The 22,687-nt window shown below is 38.3% G+C and overlaps 2 protein-coding genes across 14 annotated transcripts in view; one reads left to right on the plus strand and one right to left on the minus strand.

Moving 5' to 3' along the window:
* OTOF (otoferlin) overlaps positions 1-21,482 on the minus strand; it is a 433,471-nt gene extending 411,989 nt beyond the window's left edge. For all 12 annotated transcript variants that reach the window (XM_056563722.1, XM_056563719.1, XM_056563725.1 and 9 more), the window contains exon 1: positions 21,365-21,482. In XM_056563722.1, the coding sequence (XP_056419697.1) occupies positions 21,365-21,446 (82 nt within the window). In that variant the 5' untranslated portion in view covers positions 21,447-21,482. The remainder of the gene's footprint in view (positions 1-21,364) is intronic.
* The window catches only part of CIMIP2C (ciliary microtubule inner protein 2C), a 40,829-nt gene that overhangs the window by 8,206 nt on the left and 9,936 nt on the right, over positions 1-22,687 (plus strand). For both annotated transcript variants that reach the window (XM_056563738.1, XM_056563737.1), the window contains exon 2: positions 21,629-21,902. In XM_056563738.1, the coding sequence (XP_056419713.1) occupies positions 21,629-21,902 (274 nt within the window). The remainder of the gene's footprint in view (positions 1-21,628; positions 21,903-22,687) is intronic.

Below are 22,687 nucleotides of genomic sequence, written 5' to 3' on the forward strand. Positions count from 1 at the left end.
GGAATTTAATACACCCCAAGTGACCAGCTGGTTACTAAATAATTTCCTGGTGGTCTAGTGGGTTAAAATTAAAGGGGTACTCTGCTGCTCAGCATTTGGAACAAACTGTTCCGACGCAGGCATCGGGAGATCGTGACATCATAACCCCGACCCCTCATTGTGTAGATGTAGAGCACTCGTCCTGCACATCTTGGGGTCAATTGTGATATTACAAATAAACCTTTGTTTCTTAAAGGGGTACTCCACTGCCCCATTGTTGGATGCGGAAATCTGCCCCTCATGATGTCATGCCACGCCCCCTCAATGCAAGTCTATGGGAGGGGGCGTGGCAACTGCCACGCCCCCTCCCATAGACTTGCATTGAGGGGGTGGGGCGTGACGCCATGATGGGGCGGGGTTATGACGTCACGAGCTCCCCGTGCCGGCTCCAGCGTTCGGAACAGTTTGTTCCAAATGCTGAGCAGCGGAGTACCCCATTAACCCCTTAAGGACGCAGGGTTTTTCAGTTTTTGCACTTTCGTTTTTTCCTCCTTACCTTTTAAAAATCATAACCCTTTCAATTCTCCACCTAAAAAATCCATATTATGGCTTATTTTTGCGTCGCCAATTCTACTTTGCAGTGACATTAGTCATTTTACCCAAAAATGCACGGCGAAACGGGAAAAAAAAATCATTGTGCGACAAAATCGAAGAAAAAACGCCATTTTGTAACTTTTGGGGGCTTCCGTTTCTACGCAGTGCATATTTCGGTAAAAATGACACCTTATCATTATTCTGTAGGTCCATACGGTTAAAATGATCCCCTACTTATATAGGTTTGATTTTGTCGGACTTCTGGAAAAAATCATAACTACATGCAGGAAAATTTATATGTTTAAAAATGTCATCTTCTGACCCCTATAACTTTTTTATTTTTCCACGTACAGGGCGGTATGAGGGCTCATTTTTTGCGCCGTGATCTGAAGTTTTTATCGGTATGATATTTGTTTTGATCGGACTTTTTGATCACTTTTTATTCATTTTTTAATGGTATAAAAAGGGACCAAAAATGCTCTTTTTTGACTTTTGAATTTTTTTGCGTGTACACCATTGACCGTGCGGTTTAATTAATGATATATTTTTATAGTTCGGACATTTATGCACGCGGCGATACCACATATGTTTATTTATTTTATTTTTTACACTGTTTTATTTTTTTTATGGGAAAAGGGGGGTGATTCAAACTTTTATTAGGGAAGGGGTTAAATGACCTTTATTAACACTTTTTTTTTTTACTTTTTTTTTGCAGTGTTATAGGTCCCATAGGGACCTATAACACTGCAAACACTGATCTCTTATACTGATCATTGTTATCCCATAGGGACCTATAACACTGCAAACACTGATCTCTTATACTGATCATTGTTATCCCATAGGGACCTATAACACTGCAAACACTGATCTCTTATACTGATCATTGTTATCCCATAGGGACCTATAACACTGCACACACTGATCTCTTATACTGATCATTATTATCCCATAGGGACCTATAACACTGCACACACTGATCTCTTATACTGATCATTATTATCCCATAGGGACCTATAACACTGCACACACTGATCTTATACTGATCATTGTTATCCCATAGGGACCTATAACACTGCAAACACTGATCTCTTATACTGATCATTGTTATCCCATAGGGACCTATAACACTGCAAACACTGATCTCTCCCATAGGGACCTATAACACTGCACACACTGATCTCTTATACTGATCATTGTTATCCCATAGGGACCTATAACACTGCAAACACTGATCTCTCCCATAGGGACCTATAACACTGCACACACTGATCTCTCCCATAGGGACCTATAACACTGCACACACTGATCTCTCATGCTGATCACTGGTATGTATTAACACGCCTGAGATCAGTGTTATCGGCGCTTGACTGCTCCTGCCTGGATCTCAGGCACGGAGCAGTCATTCGCCGATCGGACACCGAGGAGGCAGGTAGGGGCCCTCCTGGTGTCCTGCAAGCTGTTCGGGACGCCGCGATTTCACCGCGGCTGTCCCGAACAGCCCGACTGAGCAGCCGGGTCACTTTCACTTTAGAAGCGGCGGTCAGCTTTGACCGCCGCTTCTAAAGGGTTAATACCGCACATCGCCGGCGATGTGTGGTATTAGCCGCGGGTCCCGGCTGTTGATGAGTGCCGGGACCGACGCGATATGATGCGGGATCGCGGGAGCCGGCGCAGGACGTAAATATACGTCCTGCGTCGTTAAGGGGTTAAAGGGGTATTCCAGGCAAAACCTTTTTTTATATATATCAACTGGCTCCAGAAAGTTAAAGAGATTTGTAAATTACTTCGATTAAAAAATCTTAATCCTTCCAATAGTTATTAGCTTCTGAAGTTTTCTAACTAACTGCTCAATGATGATGTCACGTCCCGGGAGCTGTGCATGATGGGAGAATATCCCCATAGGAACTGCACAGCTACCGGGACGTGAGTCATCAGAGAGCAGTTAGACAGAAAACAACAACTCAACTTCAGAAGCTAATAACTATTGGAAGGATTAAGATTTTTTAATAGAAGTAATTTACAAATCTGTTTAACTTTCCGGAGCCAGTTGATATATATATAAATTTTTTTGCCTGGAATACCCCTTTAATCCTTTCAGTACTTATGAGCTTCTGAAGATGAGTTGTTCTTTTCTGTCTAAGTGCTCTCTGATGACACCTGTCTCGGGAACCGCCCTGTTTAGAAGCAAATCCCCATAGCAAACCTCTTCTAAACTGGGCGGTTCCCGAGACAAGCAGAGATGTCAGCAGAGAGCAATGTTGCCAGACAGAAAACAACTCAACTTCAGCAGCTGATAATTATTGAAAGGATTAAGATTTTTTAATAGAAGTAATTTACAAATCTGTTTAACTTTCTGGAGCCAGTTGACATAAAAAGCAAAGTTTTTTCCTGGATAACCCCTTTAAACCCTCTTAGGCTAAGTTTCCACTTGTATTTTTTTTCTGGCAGTATTTGAGCCAAAGCCAGAAGTGTATTCAAAGGGAATGGGAAATATAAAGGAAGGAATTATACTTCTCCTCCCTTATGGATCCACTTCTGACTTTGGCTCAAAAACAGCTGGGGCAGTTTTCCAAAAACTGCCAGAAAACAAAAAACAAGTGGAAACTTATCCTAAAGATCCAAACGATCCCCTGGTGACCCAGCCCATGAGTATAAATACCTGGTACTTCAGTTTGCTGTGTGGTTGTCCAGTACACCAGGGACCATCTCAGTGATTAGCATGCATAGTAACTATACCAGGTTATGGATATAATCCATGGTGGTCTAGTGGTTAGTAAATCATTTCTGCAATAGTCTAAAAGGTTGGATATTTTATCCCTTGGGTCTACGGAGTTCATACATCATATACTAGGTGCCAATTGGTTACTAACTATTGTTCCAAAGCTCTAGTGGATTAAAAATAATCCCTTTAAAGGGGTACTCTGGTGGAAAACTTTTTTTTTTCAATCAACTGGTCCCAGAAAGTTAACAGATTTGTAAATTACTTCTATTATAAAATCTTAATCCTTCCAGTACTTATTAGCTGCTGAACACTACAGAGAAAACAGTATTTTATCTCTGTATAGAGGAGACAATATTATAGTAGTTATATTCTTGTATATAGAAGCAGTATTATAGTAGTTATATTCTTGTATATAGAAGTATTATAGTAGTTATATTCTTGTATACAGGAGCAGTATTATAGTAGTTATATTCTTGTATATAGGAGCAGTATTATAGTAGTTATATTCTTGTATATATGAGCAGTATTATAGTAGGTATATTCTTGTATATAGGGGCAGTATTATAGTAGTTATATTCTTGTATATAGGAGCAGTATTATAGTAGTTATATTCTTGTATATAGGAGCAGTATTATAGTAGTTATATTCTTGTATATAGGAGGCAGTATTATAGTAGTTATATTCTTGTATATAGAAGCAGTATTATAGTAGTTATATTCTTGTATACAGGAGCAGTATTATAGTAGTTATATTCTTGTATATAGGAGCAGTATTATAGTAGGTATATTCTTGTATATAGGGGCAGTATTATAGTAGTTATATTCTTGTATATAGGAGCAGTATTATAGTAGTTATATTCTTGTATATAGGAGCAGTATTATAGTAGTTATATTCTTGTATATAGGAGGCAGTATTATATAAGTTATATTCTTGTATATAGAAGCAGTATTATAGTAGTTATATTCTTGTATATAGGAGCAGTATTATAGTAGTTATATTCTTGTATATAGGAGCAGTATTATAGTAGTTATATTCTTGTATATAGAAGCAGTATTATAGTAGTTATATTCTTGTATATAGGAGGCAGTATTATAGTAGTTATATTCTTGTATATAGGAGCAGTATAATAGTAGTTATATTCCTGTATATAGGAGCAGTGTTATAGTAGTTATATTCTTGTATATAGGAGCAGTATTATAGTAGTTATATTCTTGTATATAGGAGCAGTATTATAGTAGTTATATTCTTGTATATAGGAGCAGTATTATAGTAGTTATATTCTTGTATATAGGAGCAGTATTATAGTAGGTATATTCTTGTATATAGGAGCAGTATTATAGTAGTTATATTCTTGTATATAGGAGCAGTATTATAGTAGTTATATTCTTATATATAGGAGCAGTGTTATAGTAGTTATATTCTTGTATATAGGAGCAGTATTATAGTAGTTATATTCTTGTATATAGGAGCAGTGTTATAGTAGTTATATTCTTGTATAAAGGAGCAGTGTTATAGTAGTTATATTCTTGTATATAAGAGCAGTATTATAGTAGTTATATTCTTGTATATAGGAGCAGTATTATAGTAGTTAAATTCTTGTATATAGGAGGCAGTATTATAGTAGGTATATTCTTGTATATAGGGGCAGTATTATAGTAGTTATATTCTTGTATATAGGAGCAGTATTATAGTAGTTATATTCTTGTATATAGGAGCAGTATTATAGTAGTTACATTCTGGTATATAGGAGCAGTATTATTGTAGTTACATTCTGGTATATAGGAGCAGTATTATAGTAGTTATATTCTTGTATATAGGAGAAGTATTATAGTAGTTATATTGTATATAGGAGGCAGTATTATAGTAGATATATTCTTGTATATAGGAGCAGTATTATAAGTTATATTCTTGTGTATAGGAGCAGTATTATAGTAGATATTTTTGTATATAGGAGCAGTATTATAGTAGTTATATTCTTGTATATAGGAGCAGTATTATAGTACTTATATTCTTGTATTTAGGAGGCAGTTTTATAGTAGTTATATTCTTGTATTTAGGAGCAATATTATAGTAGTTATATTCTTGTATATAGGAGCAGTATTATAGTAGTTATATTCTTGTATATAGAAGCAGTATTATAGTAGTTATATTCTTGTACATAGGAGCAGTATTATAGTAGTTATATTCTTGTACATAGGAGCAGTATTATAGTAGTTGTATTCTTGTATATAGGAGCAGTATTATAGTAGTTATATTCTTGTATATAGGAGCAGTATTATAGTAGTTATATTCATGTATATAGGAGCAGGATTATAGTAGTTATATTCTTGTATATAGGAGCAGTATTATAGTAGTTATATTCTTGTATAAAGGAGCAGTATTATAGTAGTTATATTCTTGTATATAGGAGCAGTATTATAGTAGTTATATTCTTGTATATAGGAGAAGTATTATAGTAGTTATATTCTTGTATATAGGAGCAGTATTATAGTAGGTATATTCTTGTATATAGGAGCAGTATTATAGTAGTTATATTCTTGTATATAGAAGTATTATAGTAGTTATATTCTTGTGTATAGGAGCAGTATTATAGTAGTTATATTGTTGTATATAGGAGCAGTATTATAGTAATATTCTTGTACATAGGAGCAGTATTATAGTAGTTATATTCTTATATATAGGAGCAGTATTATAGTAGTTATATTCTTGTATATAGGAGCAGTATTATAGTAGTTATATTCTTGTATATTGGAGCAGTATTATAGTAGTTATATTCTTGTACATAGGAGCAGTATTATAGTAGTTATATTCTTGTATATAGGAGCAGTATTATAGTAGTTATATTCTTGTATATAGGAGCAGTATTATAGTAGTTATATTCTTGTATATAGGAGCAGTATTATAGTAGTTATATTCTTGTATATAAGAGCAGTATTATAATAGTTATATTCTTGTATATAGGAGGCAGTATTATAGCACTTATATTCTTGTATATAAGAGCAGTATTATAGTAGTTATATTCTTGTATATAGGAGGCAGTATTATAGCACTTATATTCTTGTATATAAGAGCTGTATTATAGTAGAGGAAATTATTTTCTTTTTGGAGCACAGTGCTCTCTGCTGACATCTCTGTCCATTTTAAGAACTGTCCAGAGTAGGAGAAAATCCCCATAGCAAACATATGCTGCTCTGGACAGTTCCTAAAATGGACAGAGATGTCAGCAGAGAGCACTGTGCTCATAATGTCAGCAGAGAGCACTGTGTTCCAAAAAGAAAATAATTTCCTATGTAGTATTCAGCAGCTAATAAGTACTGGAAGGATTAAAACATTTTAATAGAAGTGATTTACAAATCTGTTTAACTTTCTGGCACCAGTTGATTAAAAAAAAAAAAAAAAAAAAAATTCCACCGGAGTACCCCTTTAAGATCAATATTTTCCTCCGATTGCCCCTCTCGGGTCAGCAATGTATCTGACTGTCAATTCCAATAAATCAGATTTATTCTCTATAGAAATGTTACTATAAAGCAGTGGTCTTCAACCTGCGGACCTCCAGATGTTGCAAAACTACAATTCCCTGCATGCCCGGACAGCCAACGGCTGTCCGGGCGTGCTGGGAATTGTAGTTTTGCAACATCTGGGGGTCCGCAGGTTGGAGACCACTGCTATAGAGTCTTGTGAACGCAGTGAAAAGACCTCGATTGCTGACCACACATATAAGATATTGTGCACTTTTTATACCTTAGCCAGCAGGGGGCAGTGTTGGGATTTTCCATGGCAATATTTTAGTGTAAGAAGAAGAATATATTTTTCGGCATCTTGTCATCGATGTAGTCACAAGTGGCTCCTTACAAATAAATTGCATTTGTTCTTCTCGACCAGATCTATATGTTTCGCACTCATCTCGACCATTTTCCATTCATTTCCACCAAACTCAATAAACGTACTTCGGTGAAATGCAGGCACTCGGAGCTCCCAGAAGACCAATTACATGGTATATGTCGGACGACTATTTACGCCGAGTTCAGCTGTTGTTTCCCTGTTATATTAAGTGACAGCCGGGGCTTGTATACAAGAAGGGAGAAAGGGGGAAAGACAAGAGCTGGATGCTGCATAATGCATTGGCTCCTTTAAATATTTACATAGCAGCCGTATTATGAGCACGTGTGAGAACGTGGCAGCTGGCACGGGGTATATAGGTGCGCTACCTACCCCCTTATATACGTCTATATAGGCGACCTACTGAGATGCAGAGGAATGCCAGAATTATGCCAGGGTGAAAGGATACAGGAAGCAAAACAATGTAAGGCAACAGAGCAAGAAATGAGTGTGTATATAGAAATAAAATATATAATATAGTCTGTAATTACACCGCAGTGGAGGTGAACAGACACGAGACACGAGCGGCCAAGTGTAACAATAACAACCAATTACCGCTATATAGTACGGGAAGAAAATGCTTCCACAGCTAGAAGCCTGCGGATCAACAAGAATAGAACTTCTAGAAAAAAAAAACACTGTGTACAAGAATATAACAACTATAATACTGCTCCTATATACAGGAATATATCTACTATAATACTGCTCCTATATACAGGAATATATCTACTATAATACTGCTCCTATATACAAGAATATAACTACTATAATACTGCTCCTATATACAAGAATATAACTACTATAATACTGCTCCTATACACAAGAATATAACTACTATAATACTGCTCCTATATACAAGAATATAACTACTATAATACTGCTCCTATATACAAGAATATAACTACTATAATACTGCCTCCTATATACAAGAATATAACTACTATAATACTGCTCCTATATACAAGAATATAACTACTATAATACTGTTCCTATATACAAGAATATAACTACTATAATACTGCTCCTATATACAAGAATATAACTACTATAATACTACTCCTATATACAAGAATATAACTACTATAATACTGCTCCTATATACAAGAATATAACTACTATAATACTGCTCCTATATACAAGAATATAACTACTATAATACTGCTCCTATATACAGGAATATAACTACTATAATACTGCTTCTATATACAAGAATATAACTACTATAATACTGCTCCTATATACAGGAATATAACTACTATAATACTGCTCCTATATACCAGAATATATCTACTATAATACTGCTCCTATATACAAGAATATAACTACTATAATACGGCTCCTATATACAAGAATATAACTACTATAATACTGCTCCTATATACAAGAATATAACTACTATAATACTGCTCCTATATACAAGAATATAACTTCTATAATACTGCCTCCTATATACAAGAATATATCTACTATAATACTGCTCCTATATACAAGAATATAACTACTATAATACGGCTCCTATATACAAGAATATAACTACTATAATACTGCTCCTATATACAAGAATATAACTACTATAATACTGCTCCTATATACAAGAATATAACTTCTATAATACTGCCTCCTATATACAAGAATATATCTACTATAATACTGCTCCTATATACAAGAATATATCTACTATAATACTGCTCCTATATACAAGAATATAACTTCTATAATACTGCCTCCTATATACAAGAATATATCTACTATAATACTGCTCCTATATACAAGAATATAACTACTATAATACTGCTCCTATATACAAGAATATAACTACTATAATACTGCTCCTATATACAAGAATATAACTACTATAATACTGCTCCTATATACAGGAATATAACTACTATAATACTGCTTCTATATACAAGAATATAACTACTATAATACTGCTCCTATATACAGGAATATAACTACTATAATACTGCTCCTATATACCAGAATATATCTACTATAATACTGCTCCTATATACAAGAATATAACTACTATAATACGGCTCCTATATACAAGAATATAACTACTATAATACTGCTCCTATATACAAGAATATAACTACTATAATACTGCTCCTATATACAAGAATATAACTTCTATAATACTGCCTCCTATATACAAGAATATATCTACTATAATACTGCTCCTATATACAAGAATATAACTACTATAATACGGCTCCTATATACAAGAATATAACTACTATAATACTGCTCCTATATACAAGAATATAACTACTATAATACTGCTCCTATATACAAGAATATAACTTCTATAATACTGCCTCCTATATACAAGAATATATCTACTATAATACTGCTCCTATATACAAGAATATATCTACTATAATACTGCTCCTATATACAAGAATATAACTTCTATAATACTGCCTCCTATATACAAGAATATATCTACTATAATACTGCTCCTATATACAAGAATATATCTACTATAATACTGCTCCTATATACAAGAATATAACTTGCAAGAAGAGTCCAGTGTCCAATAACTCAGAGGATGATATTTATTTCACCAGATGGTCATGGCAGGAACACAAGGTACAGTGACGCGTTTCGGCCTTACAAGGCCTTAGTCATACATGGTGTATGACTAAGGCCTTGTTGTAAGGCCGAAACGCGTCACTGTACCTTGTGTTCCTGCCATGACCATCTGGTGAAATAAATATCATCCTCTGAGTTATTGGACGCTGGACTCCTCTTTCTTCTTGCTGTTCATTTTGGGCGAGGTCCACGCCCTGACCGCGCGCACCTGGGGTGAGCTGAAGCACTGTTGTTTCTCTGTCTTAAGAATATAACTACTATAATACTGCTCCTATATACAAGAATATAACTACTATAATACTGCATCCTATATACAAGAATATAACAGCTATAATACTGCTCCTATATACAAGAATATAACTACTATAATACTCCTCCTATATACAAGAATATAACTACTATAATACTCCTCCTATATACAAGAATATAACTACTATAATATTGCTCCTATATACAAGAATATAACTACTATAATAATGCTCCTATATACAAGAATATAACTACTATAATACTGCTCCTATATACAAGAATATAACTACTATAATACTGCTCTTATATACAAGAATATAACTACTATAATACTGCTCCTATATACAAGAATATAACTACTATAATACTGCCCCCTATATACAAGAATATAACTACTATAATACTGCTCCTGTATACAAGAATATAACTACTATAATACTGCTCCTATATACAAGAATATAACTACTATAATACTCCTCCTATATACAAGAATATAACTACTATAATATTGCTCCTATATACAAGAATATAACTACTATAATACTGCTCCTATATACAAGAATATAACTACTATAATACTGCTCCTATATACAAGAATATAACTACTATAATACTGCTCCTATATACAAGAATATAACTACTATAATACTGCTCCTATATACAAGAATATAACTACTATAATACAGCCCCTATATACAAGAATATAACTACTATAATACTGCCTCCTATATACAAGAATATAACTACAATAATACTGCTCCTATATACAAGAATATAACTACTATAATACTGCCCCTATATACAAGAATATAACTACTATAATACTGCCCCTATATACAAGAATATAACTACTATAATACTGCTCCTATATACAAGAATATAACTACTATAATACTGCTCCTATATACAAGAATATAACTACTATAATACTGCTCCTATATACAAGAATATAACTACTATAATACTGCTCCTATATACAAGAATATGACTACTATAATACTGCTCCTATATACAAGACTATAACTACCATAATACTGCTCCTATATACAAGAATATAACTACCATAATACTGCTCCTATATACAAGAATATAACTACTGTAATACTGCTCCTATATACAAGAATATAACTACTATAATACTGCTCCTATATTCAAGAATATAACTACTATAATACTGCTCCTATATACAAGACTATAACTACTATAATACTGCTCCTATATACAAGAATATAACTACTATAATACTGCTCCTATATACAAGAATATAACTACTGTAATACTGCCCCCTATATACAAGAATATAACTACTATAATACTGCTCCTATATCCAAGAATATAACTACTGTAATACTGCTCCTATATACAAGAATATAACTACTATAATACTGCTCCTATATACAAGAATATAACTACTATAATACTGCTCCTATATACAAGAATACAACTACTATAATACTGCTCCTATATACAAGAATATAACTACTATAATACTGCCCCTATATACAAGAATATAACTACTATAATACTGCTCCCTATATACAAGAATATAACTACTACAATACTGCTCCTATATACAAGAATATAACTACTATAATACTGCTCCTATATACAAGAATATAACCACTATAATACTGCTCTTATATACAAGAATATAACTACTATAATACTGCTCCTATATACAAGAATATAACTACTATAATACTGCTCCTATATACAAGAATATAACTATTATAATACTGCCCCCTATATACAAGAATATAACTGCTATAATACTGCTCCTATATACAGGAATATAACTACTATAATACTGCTCCTATATACAAGAATATAACTACTATAATACTGCCTCCTAGCTGAGAGGTTGTGTCTGTGTAGCTCTCCTGATGTCTGGAGAAAGCCCAGGGAGGGGCCACCCTGGGTGGGGAAGCTCCCCAAGCAAGGCCCAGGCTTCTCGGCCTATTCTGGGAATTAATCCCCAGACACCACAAACCATGGATGAAAATCCTAAAGTTTCTCTGGATGTGAGAAATGTTCAGAATGTTGTCAGTTCTGGTGCAGTAAGAAGCACAGATGAGAAGAAAGCTGTGGAAGTGAGGAAAGAAACTTCATCAAGTAAGGTAATGGCTGCAGGTACAATCCACCCCTCCTGCAGTCAGACAGAGGAGAACATCCCTGGAGAAGCAGACCATGCAGGAGAATCTGCAGCAGCCTGTCCTGATACGTTCTGACCGCACACGATACGGGAGCGGGAGCAGCGCAAAAGTTACAAGCGCGCCAGAGGGGACCAGAGGGAGTACACCAGGAAGGCTTCAGGGGGCCACAAGTGCGGTCACTGAGAAGAACCAGGGGCCCAGTCCCCAGTCTGGAGATTGTGACCCCGCAGCAGTGACCACAGCACCGAGACAGATCCCACCTCAGAAGCAGAGTCCTGTGAGTACCCCACCAGCGCGGCCCCCCAATACTCAGCGGGTGCCTGAACTGTGTTTGGCCGAGCAGATCCCAGCTCTGGTAAAGAGACTTGAGGAACTAAAAAGTACAAAGTTACAGCTGCAGAGACAAACAGATAGAATGTATATACAAGCTAAAGGCTGAAGCTGAGCTCCCTCGCTGTGCAGCTCGCTGACACTGTGCAGGACATGGAGGACGTATTGGACCAGATGGGACCAGTCGCTGAGACCTTCAGAAACCAGCAAAGATTTGAGGGATATAAGGAAAGACCAAAGTCATCTCCATCTACTGCTGCAACCAAGTCTTCAGCCTCACCAGGGGACACCCAGCAGTCCTGTACAAGACAAGAGGACATCCAGCAGTCCTGTGCAAGACCACTCCTCAGACCAGCCAGCTTCCCTTTTGAAAAAGGGGATTTGTACAGACAAGCAGAAGCAAGCGTCCAGCAACATCAGAGACCTGCAGAGACTCCTCCAGAGGTACCACAAGTCCCAGCAGTCAGCACGGTGAAGCAGGACAACGGACACATACCTGAAGGTAACTCTGTAACAGTAGTGCAGTCACCACAAGCCCCTGGGGGCAGTAGAGAGCAGCAGGACTGTGGACTCTTACCTGAAGGCAGCAGTGCAGCAGAGAGTTCACAGGACATGGCTCTGCAGGGATTGCTGGGCTCTGTAGTGCAGGATCATGCTGCCAGTGACTGCACTGATATGACTGTATGTGATATTACTGATAATGTGTCTGCAGAGGGGAGCGCTTCACAGTCTGTGTGGGATCTGGGGTCATGTCCACCATTAGTTCAGCCTTCAGAGGCTTGTGACCCCCAGAGTATAGAGGTTAATGGTGGGGAGGGGGCTGTACAGTCTGATGGACAACACTTCCCCCCTTTAGTCACACAAGTGTCAGACCCCCCTAGTACGGCTGGTCAGCAGCCACCACAGCGCCCCCAAGTACAGCAGGAGGGTAGAAGTAGTGGCGCCTCCTCTGGTAATGCCTGGAGTCGTGGGTCACCATTCATGTCCAATGTAAACTATACGGGTCAGGCTTTCAAGAGGAGGAACGTGGTCAGGTTCAGACATAGAGGGGCCAAGGAGGAGCTGCCTGACAGGAGGTTTGTGGTCCGTGAACTTCTGTGCCACCAAATGGGCTTCCTGCCATCTAACATCCTGGCAGTGATAAACCTTCCTGACAGGCAGGGCTATGACGTCAGCTTCATGTCTGACCTGGACCGCTTCTGGGCCCATGTCACCCGGGTGAGAGATGCTGATGGCTGGAATAAGTTCAGCTTTGTCCCCATCTCCAGACCGGACACAGCGAATGTCACCATTATATTCTGGAACGAGTCTGTCCCCCCCCCAGGATATTGTTGTGTGGTTAAAAAGGCACTGTGACCTAATGTCAGACCTGACTAAGACCAGGGATGAGGACGGCATATGGACGGGAGGGTGGAAGGTCCTGGTGAAGTTACGGCAGATTAATAACATTACCCAACATCTGCCCAATTCTTTCTTTATTGGCCGGGAGAAAGGGGTTTGTTTCTATGCAGGTCAGCCCAGAAAATGCTTCAAGTGTGGGAAGACCGGTCATATCGCGAGTGTGTGCACCCTGGTGAAGTGTAATTTATGTGGGGAGATCGGCCATGTCAGCGCCACCTGCCAGAACATCCGCTGCAACCTCTGTGGTAAGACCGGTCACTCCCACAGGGACTGTCCTGACGCCTGGCATAATATCTGTAAGGACTTCCCTGATGAGGACCTGCTGGAGGGGGCGGAGGACCTGGAGGAGGAGACGTTGGTGTCAGGGTCAGCAGTGACACAGCCCGAGCCTCAGCATAACACTAGGGGTGACAATATGGGTGACACTGTAGGTGACACTAGGGGTGACAATATGGGTGACAATATGGGTGACAATATGGGTGACAATATGGGTGACAATATTGGTGACACTAGTGGTGACACTAGTGGTGACAATATGGGTGACACTGTAGGTGACACTAGGGGTGACAATATGGGTGACAATATTGGTGACACAGTGCCCGACCAGTCCCAGCCAGGAGCCACTGAGGGGAACAGGGAGGTCACTGAGCAGGTTGTGGCCATGTCTTCTTCCGCCCCAGCATCAATAAATCCGCAGAAGAGACGGAAAAAAGACAAAACCAGCCGTAAGCCTGAGGAGGGATGGACCACTGTCCAAAAGCCCTCCAAAAAGAAAGTAGACCCCGGGTCAGGTGTCATGTCCATCACAAATAGGTACAGTGTGTTGTCAGAGTCAGACGCTGAGGAAGAGATGGAGAGGGAGTTGAAGCGAGTGGTAGATGAATTTAATGAGGACCAAGAGGGTGATCCCCCCACAAAAAGGAGACCCCCACGAGATAAACATCTGTCCGCATCGGACATGGAAACAGGTGGTCAGCAGGAGGGCTCGGACTCAGATCTGTGATGATGGGGGTGACATCTCTGCTTCTTCTGCTTTCCTTTGTTATGATGGCCGACTTTACCCTTAAAGTGTTCTCCAGTAATGTGAACAGTGTCAGAGTGAGGAGGACCAGACACGTCGTATATGACCATCTAAAGTCTATTGATGCTGACATCTTCTTCTTACAGGAGACACGTTTAAATACTCAAGGACTGTTACGTGAAGCAGAGCGTGAATGGCGGTCTGGTCCATCCTTTTGGTCACTGGCTGTGGAACCAAGTGCCGGGGTCTCTATCCTGTTTACCACCAATGATGTAACTGTACATAGGCTGACAGAGGTATTGATGGGAAGGTGCCTAATGCTAGAAGTTACTATTCGGGGTAGAAGGCTCCGACTCATTAATATCTATGGTTCACAGACAGTGACTGAAAGGGTTAACCTTTATAATGAAGTGAAGCCATATCTCTTCACGTCTGTCCCCGTCATCTTGGCTGGAGATTTTAATGCCTCCAGAACAACTAGTGACAGATCCTCTAATAGACCTCTAACACGAGACTCCAAGGTCTTAAACAGCATCATTCTACAGGCCGGGTTGTCAGATGTGTTTGTGCAGGGTGGTCGGAAGGCAAAGTTTACCTATTTTTGTGGTGGAAGAAGCAGTAGGATAGATTTGGCTCTGGTTAGTCCTACAGAGACGATTGGTGAGAAAGATGAGAAGATCGTCCCTTATTCTGACCATCTGGCCTTATATTTCTGTTTGGGTGTCACACGGTGTCCTGAGACAGGTAGAGGGTTGTGGAGACTGAATTCCAGCCTATTAGAGGATCCTTCTGTGGAGAGACAGATTCACTCTCTTATACAGGGTCAGCTAGAGCGGGTGGACTTCTATGATGATATGGCCGCCTGGTGGGAGGATGTCAAGGATGAGATCAGAACCCTCTTAAAGAGACTGTCCTTTATAAAGGGGAGGAGTAAGTATGGCCAGTATCTCAAGCTGCGCAAAGAATTGGAGTCACTATATTCGGCGGGTGGGGACCAACAAAGGATAGACCGGCTGAAATCTGAGATAAGGCAGTATCAGTACAGCAGGTATACCTCCCTGGTTCTTGAACGGGATTATGGGTCCTTAGGGTCTCCTGATCCCTTTGAGAATTGCCGGGAGCGGGTGGCAAATAAATCTGTCACCGGTCTCACTGACTCCCAGGGTGTTTTGCAGGAATCTCGGGAGGGTATCCTGGGGGTGGTGAGATCGTACTATGCTGACTTGTTTCAGAGGAAGGTTTTGGATAGAGACAAGATGACCCAATTCTTGGAGACAACTCCGCTCCCTGATACTAATGATTTGGACTTTTCTCCTTTGACAGCAGAATTGACAGTGGCAGAGGTCAAAGAGGCCATTGATAAGTTACATCTGAAGAAGGCACCAGGTCCAGATGGGATAACAGCAGAATTCTATAAGACATTCAGAGACCTCTTGGCTCCAATCCTCGTGGATGTTTACACAAATTGTCTAGAAAGTCACCTGATGCCTCCATCCATGAGAGTGTCCTCGCTGATTCTGCTGTCTAAAGGTAAAGAACCGAGTGACATCAAGAACTGGAGGCCAATTGCCCTCTTGAATGTCGACAGGAAGATTCTGGCAAAGATCCTGTTTTCTAGGTTAGTTTGTCTGTCCCCGGCACTGTTGGCAGGCTGTCAGTATGGCACAGTAAAAGGGCGGAACATCTCTGGGGCAGTGATCTCCATAAGGGAGATGTTTGAGAGATGTAAAGCCCTGAGGTGTGGGAGATATGTTGTCAGTCTTGACCAGGCTAAAGCCTTTGACAGAGTAGATCATGAGTATCTATGGGCCACTTTGTCAAAGTACGGTATTCCGGGACAATTCATCGATTGGCTGAAGACTTTGTATTGTGAGGCCGAGAGCTTTCCTCTGATCAATGGTTGGCAGGGTGACACGTTCAGGGTAGAGGTGGGGTGAGACAAGGTTGCCCACTGAGCCCGCTGCTGTATGTATTTGCCTTAGACCCATTTCTGAGGTCACTGCAGGAGTGTGGTTTTCAGGGGGTGCCGGTCCCCCACTGCCTACCCCTGAGTGTTGTTGCCTACGCGGATGATGTGACCGTAGTGATATCTGAGCCTCGTGAGGTGGAGATGTTGTCTGCGGCCATCAGAAGTTACTCGGAGGCCTCAGGGTCTCTGGTCAACCTTGAGAAGAGTCAAGCTCTCTGGGTATCAGATACAGATTTTGATCTGCCCCAATTTGTGAGAGCCTCCTCCTATATTAAAATCCTAGGGGTCAAATTCGGGAGGGACGATAACGCCAAACTAAATTGGGAAGAGAAGTTGGAAGCCGGAAATGCAAAGGTTCAGCGCTGGAAGAACTGGAGGCTGACCTATAGAGAAAGGGTTAAAATGTTGAAGACTTACCTGGTCCCCGTCTTCTTGTATGTCTCTGTTGTGTTTCCTTTGCCAGAATCTTTCTCTGCTCGGCTCTTTAGCCTGTTCTTCCAAATGTTCTGGGGGAACAGGTTGAATCTGATAAAAAGAGGGATCACCTACCTACAGAGGACAGAGGGTGGGTTGGATATGCTGAATCCAAGGGTGTTCTTTGACTCCATGTTTCTAAAAGTAAATTTTGGTTGCATGGACTCAAACAACAGCTCCCTGTGGGCGAATAGTATCAGGGACTGGATATTGCCTTTTGCAGAGTCTTGGGTGCGAGGCGGCAGTCTCAAGAGGGGGAGATGGACGCGTGACTACCTCCCCCCGTACCTGGAATACGGGCTCAGATGTCTGAAGAGATGGCGCATTGAGAAGTCCTATATAGAGAGTAAGCCAAGGAAGGATCTATACGTAAGGGTTTGTAGGGCTTTCTTCTGCTCTCCACTTGCCTTGAGGGATTGTGTGACCAGCACTTTACAGGAAAGTCTAAAGTTCCTCAATGGGAAACGACTCCCCGCAAAATTCTTTGACATAGCTTGGCTGTCGCTCCATGGGAGGCTCTTTGTCAGGGGTAACCTGAAATATCTAAGCGTTTCTGATAGGAACTGTCCTCTGGGTTGTCAGCAGGAGGAGACGATGGAGCATTTCATATCTGACTGCAGGGCCGGGAGGAGGATATGGGAAGAAGTGTCCGGTAAGCTGAACATCCCATTACTGCAGTCCCTGACTTACCCTGACATCATATACGCTGTACCGTTCAGTAACAGGACTGTAGACAGGGGGACTATGTACATAATAATTACTATCACTAAATATTACCATTGGCACATGAGAACTAGAGTGTCCATACACAACGAGCCATTCCACCACATCACAGCAGTAAGACAGATCATGTCCGAGCTCCAGTGGGTAAAGTCATTAGAGATACGGAGGAACCAAAATAATGGGAAATTATGGAGGAATGTCTCTTTGGTTTAACACGGATGATGTCATGTTATTTTATTACATTTTTTTGTGTTTTTCCTTTTCCAGCAAATGTGGACTTTCTAAGTTTAATATTACTCTGTACATACTCTAGTTGAGTAGTCATTGTGTGTACAATGCTTGTTATTTTTGTTTTGCATTGTAAGAATTTATGTTAATTGTAATTTTGTTTGTTTTCACAATAAAAATTGCCTCCTATATACAAGAATATAACTACTATAATACTGCTCCTATATACAAGAATATAACTACTATAATACTGCCTCCTATATACAAGAATATAACTACTATAATACTGCCTCCTATATACAAGAATATAACTACTATAATACTGCTCCTATATACAAGAATATAACTACTATAATACTGCTCCTATATACAAGAATATAACTACTATAATACTGCCTCCTATATACAAGAATATAACTACTATAATACTGCCTCCTATATACAAGAATATAACTACTATAATACTGCCTCCTATATACAAGAATATAACTACTATAATACTGCTCCTATATACAAGAATATAACTACTATAATACTGCTCCTATATACAAGAATATAACTACTATAATACTGCCTCCTATATACAAGAATATAACTACTATAAAACTGCTCCCTATATACAAGAATATAACTACTATATTACTGCTCCTATATACAAGAATATAACTACTATAATACTGCTCCTATATACAAGAATATAACTACTATAATACTGCTCCTATATACAAGAATATAACTACTATAATACTGCTCCTATATACAAGAATATAACTACTATAATACTGCCCCCTATATACAAGAATATAACTACTATAATACTGCTCCTACATACAAGAATATAACTACTATAATACTACCTCCTATATACAAGAATATAACTACTATAATACTGCTCCTATATACAAGAATATAACTACTATAATACTGCTCCTATATACAAGAATATAACTACTATAATACTGCTCCTATATAGAAGAATATAACTACTATAATACTGCTCCTATATACAAGAATATAACTACTATAATACTGCCTCCTATATACAAGAATATAACTACTATAATACTGCCTCCTATATACAAGAATATATCTACTATAATACTGCTCCTATATACAAGAATATAACTACTATAATACTGCTCCTATATACAAGAATATAACTACTATAATACTGCTCCTATATACAAGAATATAACTACTATAATACTGCTAATCTATAAACTAACTTAACTTTACAAATTTAGATGACCACGTTATATCACTTGGGGTCTGAGTGTTTGCAGATTTAGGAATTTACAGGTCTATACTGGCACCAGTAGTTGGGGGTCCCAGTTACTCTCGCCGCCCCCCATACTCATCAGCTTTCTTGTGATATGTTAGCACTCAGACCTCTGTGGTGATTTCTGTGCCTCGTCTGGTTCTGTCTTCTGACGCTCTTCAGGGCTGATAGACGAGCGTGGAGCTAATGAGGCTGAGAGAAGGAGATAATACATTTAATTACAGGAAAATCGGCAAAATCCACAACTCATTACCAAATGTTATCAGGGTCAGAACCCAGGAAGAATGCAACCGAACGGACTCTGCTACATTCAGGATAAACTCCAGAAAATTACATATTATCAGGAGATCAATGTGTAATTACTGTAACATCAATTCCAAAATGGGTTTAATATTCTACGTGATCATTAGAAAACAGTATTTTATCTCTGCACAGAGGAGACAGTATTATAGTAGTTATATTCTTGTATATAGGAGCAGTATTATAGTAGTTATATTCTTATATATAGGAGCAGTATTATAGTAGTTATATTCTTGTATATAGGAGCAGTATTATAGTAGTTATATTCTTGTACATAGGAGGCAGTATTATAGTAGTTATATTCTTGTATATAGGAGCAGCAGTATTATAGTAGTTATATTCTTGTATATAGGAGCAGCAGTATTATAGTAGTTATATTCTTGTATATAGGAGCAGTATTATAGTAGTTATATTCTTGTATATAGGGGGCAGTATTATAGTAGTTATATTCTTGTATATAGGAGCAGTATGATAGTAGTTATATTCTTGTATATAGGAGGCAGTATTATAGTAGTTATATTCTTGTATATAGGAGCAGTATTATAGTAGTTATATTCTTGTATATAGGAGCAGCATTATAGTAGTTATATTCTTGTATATAGGAGGCAGTATTATAGTAGTTATATTCTTGTATATAGGAGCAGTATTATAGTAGTTATATTCTTGTATATAGGAGGCAGTATTATAGTAGTTATATTCTTGTATATAGGAGCAGTATTATAGTAGATATATTCTTGTATATAGGAGCAGTATTATAGTAGTTATATTCTTGTATATAGGGGCAGTATTATAGTAGTTATATTCTTGTATATAGGAGGAGTATTATAGTAGTTATATTCTTGTATATAGGGGCAGTATTATAGTAGTTATATTCTTTTATATAGGAGGCAGTATTATAGTAGTTATATTCTTGTATATAGGGGCAGTATTATAGTAGTTATATTCTTGTATATAGGAGGAGTATTATAGTAGTTATATTCTTGTATATATGAGGCAGTATTATAGTAGTTATATTCTTGTATATAGGAGGCAGTATTATAGTAGTTATATTCTTGTATATAGGAGCAGTATTATAGTAGTTATATTCTTGTATATAGGAGGCAGTATTATAGTAGTTATATTCTTGTATATAGGAGGCAGTATTATAGCAGTTATATTCTTGTATATAGGATGCAGTATTATAGTAGTTATATTCTTGTATATAGGAGGCAGTATTATAGTAGTTATATTCTTGTATATAGGAGCAGTATTCTAGTAATTATATTCTTGTATATAGGAGGCAGTATTATAGTAGTTATATTCTTGTATATAGGAGCAGTATTATAGTAATTATATTCTTGTATATAGGAGCAGTATTATAGTAGTTATATTCTTCTATATAGGGGCAGTATTATAGTAGTTATATTCTTGTATATAGGAGGCAGTATTATAGTAGTTATATTACTTTGTAATGTACATGCATTACCTTTCCTGAATCGATTGCCCTTTTCATCCTTGGTCACCCTGCTGGAAGTAGTACATTCCATTGGCATCCATATTACCGTCATTTTGTGACAATATGTCCCCTTTTTTTCGTCACACTTGTGGGTTTGACAGGGATCTATGTGAGATGTAGTCTTTGCAGGCTCTTTTGGTGGTAAGTGGTCATATAGTTATTGGATTTTTCCAGACTTTTGTCAGATAACACCTTTAGTCGTCCCTCTAATGTCTGTCTGATCTGTTGTACCAGGTATCGTGGTCACATCCCCTCTGATGTCTTCACTTATGGTGACACCTATGGAAACACTACTGCGCGCTGCTTTCAGGATTTCCGCTCTGCGGCGCTCTGCACCAGTCAGAGTCCGTACCATAAAGGGGGACAGTTTCCTACCAGTTTCTCCAATGACCCCGCTCTGGTGATAGGTAACCGCTCCCGAGGTTGGGACAGATATCTTCACAGTCCCACTTGGTCCAGATACAATGTGGATTACGACCGCACACAAGGACTGAGCCAGTTTATGAAGGTTGGTCATATGTAGTCACAGTATCTTCAGTATCCAAATCTACATAACAAAACCAGTTCATCATATTTAGATACAATCACACACATACAGTGCTCCCTCAAGTTACAATATTAATTGGTTCCAGAACGACCATTGTATGTTGAGATCATTGTATGTTGAGACCATTGTATGTTTAGATCATAACTCTATAGAAACCTGGTAATTGGTTCTGAAGCCACCAAAAGGTCATCCAAAAATAGGAAAAAGTGAGGATTAAAGATAAGTAAGTAGATAACTAATAGAGATAAAGCAAATCCTTACATATAAAAGTAAGAAAGATCTGCTGGGAACTGTAATCACTGTCTATTTAAGCGTTTTCCAACTAGGGTGCCCCCAGCTGTTGCAAAAACTACAACTCCCAGCATGCCCGGACAGCCTTCGGCTGTCCGGGCATGCTGGGAGTTGTAGTTTTGCAACAGCTGGAGGCGCCGTTGTTGGGAAACACTGGTCTATGTAGAGGACAGGAGCTTCTTCAGGGTCCTGTACAGTACACGCAATGTCCTAAAAAAGTTAAATGGAGCCGTCGTTACTTGGTGTCCAAAGGAGCAGCTAGCCATGGCATGGGTTAAAAGTAGTACAGAACATGTAATACCTCCCTGTACTGTAGGGGGCGCTACCAGACACCAGTCAATGCATACACTTCAGTAATACAGGTAAAGAGTACAGAACATGTAATACCTCCCTGTGCTGTAGGGGGCGCTACCAGACACCAGTCAGTGCCTGCACTTCAGTAATACAGGTAAAGA

This window comes from Hyla sarda, chromosome 3 (assembly GCF_029499605.1).
Source record: "Hyla sarda isolate aHylSar1 chromosome 3, aHylSar1.hap1, whole genome shotgun sequence".
NCBI lineage: Eukaryota > Metazoa > Chordata > Amphibia > Anura > Hylidae > Hyla > Hyla sarda.